Source organism: Calidris pugnax, unplaced genomic scaffold (assembly GCF_001431845.1).
Source record: "Calidris pugnax isolate Ruff unplaced genomic scaffold, ASM143184v1 scaffold15, whole genome shotgun sequence".
Taxonomy (NCBI): Eukaryota; Metazoa; Chordata; class Aves; order Charadriiformes; family Scolopacidae; genus Calidris; species Calidris pugnax.
Window position 1 is genome coordinate 194,421 of NW_015090774.1, and position 4,946 is coordinate 199,366.

General features: G+C 70.9%; 2 protein-coding genes across 2 annotated transcripts in view; both read right to left on the bottom strand.

Annotated features, from left to right (window-relative positions):
* LOC106889476 (programmed cell death protein 4-like) overlaps nt 1-170 on the bottom strand; it is a 3,869-nt gene extending 3,699 nt beyond the window's left edge. The window contains exon 1 of the mRNA XM_014944531.1: nt 2-170. Within this exon, the coding sequence (XP_014800017.1) occupies nt 2-158 (157 nt within the window). The 5' untranslated portion in view covers nt 159-170. The remainder of the gene's footprint in view (nt 1) is intronic.
* Nucleotides 171-515: 345 nt separating this feature from the next.
* CCDC142 (coiled-coil domain containing 142) lies at nt 516-4,781 on the bottom strand. The gene is made up of 10 exons (XM_014944453.1): nt 4,652-4,781; nt 2,881-4,347; nt 2,681-2,767; nt 2,440-2,604; nt 2,156-2,313; nt 1,857-2,009; nt 1,570-1,684; nt 1,308-1,485; nt 1,012-1,223; nt 516-799 (listed from the first exon to the last, which is right to left on the bottom strand). Exons 1-10 carry the CDS (start codon nt 4,767-4,769, stop codon nt 543-545), a joined length of 2,910 nt encoding a protein of 969 aa, XP_014799939.1. The 5' UTR covers nt 4,770-4,781; the 3' UTR covers nt 516-542.
* Nucleotides 4,782-4,946: the final 165 nt, after the last annotated feature.

Sequence of the window (4,946 nt, forward strand, 5' to 3'; positions counted from 1 at the left end):
GACGAAGGGGGCGCGGTCGGCGGCGCCCAGCTCGGCGGTGGCGGGGAGGGCCATGGCGGGCGGCACCGGGGCCGCACCGGGACCGGGACCGGGAAGGGGGCGCTCGGCTCGGCCCGACCCCGCCCCGCAGCGGAAGTGATCGGGGGCGGCGGCATCATGGGAGCCGTAGTCACACCGGGGACTCCGGTAGCCCCCGAGATAACTCCCTCGACCGCCGCGCCGTCGGTCGACTCCCTCGACCACACAGGTAGCTCAGGAAAAAAATGTGACAAAATAAGAGAGACCAAAGAAGACTCCCTCGACCGCCGCGCCGTCGAAGGGGCCCGATGGGGCCGCTGCCGACCCCCGGTGGCCCGGGCAGGGGGGGGTCGGGGGCCGGGCAGAGGCCACCCCACCGGGAACCGGGTGTGCTGCGGGCAGGAGTGGGTGCAGGCAGCAACAGGAAGGAATGTGGGAGGGATGGACAGACGGACAGACAACAGACAGACACAGGGATGGAAACAGACACGGGGACACCGGGCTCCAACCGCTTTTATTGCCGGTCAGGTCTCGGGGGTGTTACCGACACAGGGCAAGCCGGGCACACGCCAGCGGCGGGCACGGTGCAGCCGCAGCGACAGCCATTGCTGCTGGCTGCCTGAGAGGTAGGACTCGGGGACTCCGCTTCGCAGTCGTCCCGGCACCTCGGACTCGGGGGTGGCCGGGGGGGTCCCCGCTGCTGCCCCCGGTACCTCCAAGGTCTCCAGGCCGTGCAGGCTGCCCGCTGCCGGCTCCTGGGGGTGGGCACCGTTGTCTGAGCCTGGCCAAGGGAGAGGAGACAGGAGTCAGGGTCCACGCTGGGGATCCCGGACCCTCACGCTGGCAGGGGCCACCCCGAGAGGTGGCTCTTGCCCCCACCCTGTGGTCCCCCAACACCAGCGCTGCCATCTGCCAGGGTTCTGAGATGGTCAGAGCCCATGGGACAGCCAAGAGTGGCCACCCCTGTCATCCCCCCCCGGCCCAGTGACTCACAGCAGCGACGCAGGGAGTGCCAGGGGCGGGGGGGCACGCTGGCCGCCCCGCCGGGCTGCTGCAGGAGGCAGAGGATGGCTCCGTCCATCTGCTGGAAGACGCGGAGGGACAGCAGGGACTGCCGGGTCTCGGGGGCCAGCCCATAGCGCTCGGATCCCACCAGCTCCCGCACCAGCTCGAAGTCCTGCCGCAGCTGCAAGGCTCCCTGCAGGCTGGGGGGAGGCACCGGTGGCACTCAGCCCGGCTACCCTGGCACTGCCTGCACTAGCCCAGCCCCAAAGCCATCCCCCCGCTACCTGAACTTGATCCTCTGGGCCAGGATGTGGTCCATCCAAGCCTCCAAGAAGGCCGTGGTCACCCGGGCCAGGGCAGGCGCTTGGGCATCCCGGGGCAGGAGCTGGGCGCCCTGCAGCACCTGGCCCAGCACCGCCTGGGCTGCTGCTGCCGCGTACTCACTGGGAGAACTGGGCAGGTCTGTGGAGAAGGGGGGGACACTTGGTCAGCCCTGCCCGTGGCCCTGCCCGCAGGCCAGCCCAGCACCGAGGCACCCCTACCCACCCGCGCGGAGGCCGACCCTCCAGTGCTTGCCCAGTGGCATGGTCTGGTCAAAGATCTCCGCCGACATCCGCTTGCAGTCGGTGGAGAACATCTTCAGGACATCCCCCGAGAAGAGCTGGGGGGCAGAGCAGGGGGAGTTGGGGGTGGCACAGGGGGGCCACAACACCTTGCAGCTCCCCAGTCTGTTCCCAGCTGGAGCAGAACCACTGGGGTCTCTCCCAGCACAGCACAGCATGGCACAGCTCCAGCTGGCTCCCAGAGGTCTGCCTGCCACGGTCGGGCCATACCTGGATGCTGGCAGCCATGGAGCGAATCTGCTGGCACAGGTGGTGCTCCTGGTGGCACAGCGGGGCAGGGGGCAGCTGCGGGGGGACATCCCCGGGCTCTGGGAAGGTCTCGCTCACCAGCACCACCAGCCTGTCTGTCTCCATCTTCAGCAGCTGGAGGGAAGAGGGGTGAGAGGAAACCTGCCCAGTGGCCAGCCCCACAGCTAGCCCCACAGCCCAGCCTCTGCGGGAAGGGGACTGACCCCCTGGGGCAGGGTCCAGACCCACAGATCGGTTCCCATCCCCTGCCCACTTCGTACCTGCAGGTCCCCCTGGGTGACGAGCAGGAACTGGGGCAGGGCCCATGCCGCCAGGTAGCGGAAGGCTCTGCCCATCAGCCAGGAGCAGGCAGCCTGTGCCGTGGCCAGGCAGCAGCCCAGCACCTGTAGGCGCAGGCAGGGAGAGCCGGGGGGGCGGCCTGGGGGAGGCAGGGGAATGAGAGGTGTCACCGGGACCAGGGAGGGGAGCAGCACCCAGCAGGCGGGGGTCAGCCCAGAGGGGACCCCCAGGGTGCCGGTTCCTCTCCCCCGAGACCCCCACTCACCGGGCAGGCAGGTGGGCAGGGGCCGCAGGCAGCGCAGGGCGAAGGCCAGGGCTGGGTAGAGCCGCTGCAGGCATCGTGCCGTCCTGCTCCGCACCGGCCCTGCCGCCGGCACCAGCTCCCCGGAGCACTTGTCAGACAGACCCGAGCCCAGAGCACGAGCAAAGTCTGCGGGGTGGGGGGACACATCAGTCAGAGCCCCGTGACACCCTCCTGCCAGCACCCCGTACCCCACGCCCCATACCTTGCTCCCAGCTCCGGAGGACACCCCAGCAGAGCAGGCGCAGGCAGAGCCGCCCCAGCTCCTCCTCGCACTCCCGGGGGATGCGGCCTGTGGAGGGGGGACAGGGCGTGAGGGCCGGCACATCCTGAGGCAGCAGCGGGGGGATGCCAGGGAGCCTCTCCCCGGTACCGCCACCCTCTCACCCCAGCCCCCCAACCTACCCTGGGCAAGAGCACAGCCCAACTCCCGGGCAGTCGCCATGGCCCCACCAGCCCTGCAGTGGGGCAGCCCCAGGCGGTGCCCCAGCGCAGTGCTGGTGGCCCCCCAGAAGAGCGGGCGGTACTGGGCGTGCAGGGCCTCGGCCGCCGGTGCGCGGGAGGCGTCCAGCCACCGCACCGACTTCCAGCCGGCAGAGCTTGGCCTGGTGGCCGTGCCCAGGCTGCCTGCTGGTGGCTCCAGGGACTGGGGGCTCTCCGCAGCCAGCGGCTTCTCCTGCTTGGGCCCGTGCAGGATGTGGTGCCAGAGGCTGTCGGCGGAGGCCACCAGCGTCCCCAGGACGAGGCCCATCAGCTCCTGGTCCTCCCTGCACAGCGCCTGCAGCTCCACGGCGAGGCCCGGCAGCTCCTCCTGTCCTGAGGGTCCTGCATCCGCCGCTGTGGTGCCACGCTCCGGGAGCCAAGGCACTGTGGCGTCCTCCCAGCAGACGTGTTCTGCCCCACCATCCCCATCCCGTGGCACCAGGAGAGGCTCGAGCCGCTCAGCCGCCACACGGCCCCGCTCAGCTGCCAGTATCTCCAGCACTCTGGCCACAGGGAAGGCATGGGAGCAGTCCCCGGTGGCCCCGGGGCAGCCAGGGATGCCGGTGGGCAGGCGGCTGGTGATGCCCAGCTCCAGGGCCAGGTTGCCCACCACCTTGTTGTAGATCTCCAGGCCCTGAAAGAGGTCAGAGAGCAGCGCCGGAGACGGGGAGGCAGCAGGGCCGGCCCGTGCCAGCCCTCGCAGCCGTGCCTCGACATGGCGCTCGGCTAGCCGGGTGGCATGCAGCGCCAGCAGCAGCAGCGCCCGCCGCATGTGTGCCACCGACTCGTGCCTGCGCAGCAGCAGCGGCCGCAGCCACGGGTCACTGCGCATCCGCCGCCGCAGCCCACTCCAGTGGCCGGCGTGTGTCCGCAGCTCCTGGCAGAGCCCCCGCAGCGGCCCGGTGGCTCCCAGCTCCCCCGTCGGCTGCTCTGGCTGCTCCACCAGTGCCAGGAGCCGGCGGAGGAAGTCGGAGGCAGCCTTCAGCCGGCGACTGTAGTCACGGGCGAGGCGGAGGTGGTGGCGGTGCTGCAGCAGGGCGTGCAGGGCAGCGCCGCGCTCGGCCACACGCGGGTGGACGGGGTGGTAGGAGAAGGCAGTGGCGGCGGCACTGTCACCGGGCTGGGGACGCACATGGCCCCGGAAGGTCTCGGTGCGGGGGTCCTCCCAGACGTAGAGGCAACGGTGCAGCCCTGGGAAGCTCTGCTCCAGCAGGGCCAGGAGAGCTGGTGTTTCCTCCTCTTCCTCCTCCTCCTCATCCTCGCTGCTGTTGTAGCTGCGCTCGCGGGGCCGTGGGGGCAGCAGGCGTCGCAGGCCAGGGCTGACGCAGCTGCGCAGCATGGCCTCCGCCTTCTGCAGGGAGCGGGCCAGGCCCCCCAGGGAGCTGCTGCCTGCAGGGGCAAAGGACCCTTGGGGTGGGACAATGCGAGGGCAGCCCCTGCCCACGGCCACCCCAGCTCTGCCCTGGTGCCCAGAAGGGACAGCAGGACGGCCACCCCAGCCCTTCCAGCACTGGTGGGCACCCGGGGAGCCCCTAGCTCCTCCTGGCACAGGACCTGTCCCACTGGGCGACACTGCCATACACGTTGCATGCTAATTACACATTAATCACTCATCTGTCACCCACCCTGTGCCCTGCAGCCACCCAGCCCTCTCAGGATGCCATAGACCCCCCGGCCTGGCGCAGCCCCTCACCTGTCTCGGCGGGCTCTGCGCGGGCAGCTCCATCCCCCGGGGCGGGCAGGGGCGGGCGGGCCGTCAGGAGGAGGAGGAGGAGGTCGCTGGGGCCGGCGGCGCCATCACCGTCACCCATCACCTACGGAGGGACGGGGCGGACGGCTCAGGACCCTCCCCGTCGGGCAGGGGGAGGGGGCGGGGCTACCGGCGAAGGGGCGGGGCTATAATAGGGAGAGGGGGCGTGGCCACACGGAGCTGTCCCCGCCCCTTCGCCGCTGGGAAGCGCGGAGGCGCTCCCCCTTCCAGGCCACGC

What these genes read in the sequence shown, in the direction of transcription:
- CCDC142 (XM_014944453.1), bottom strand. Translation starts at nt 4,769, where the DNA reads ATGGGTGACGGTGATGGCGCCGCCGGCCCCAGCGACCTCCTCCTCCTC. An exon ending in CGCAGAGCCCGCCGAGACAG is followed by an intron (nt 4,348 to 4,651) that starts GTGAGGGGCTGC and finishes TTGCCCCTGCAG; the next exon opens with GCAGCAGCTCCCTGGGGGGC. An exon ending in TCACCCAGGGGGACCTGCAG is followed by an intron (nt 2,010 to 2,155) that starts GTACGAAGTGGG and finishes TCTTCCCTCCAG; the next exon opens with CTGCTGAAGATGGAGACAGA.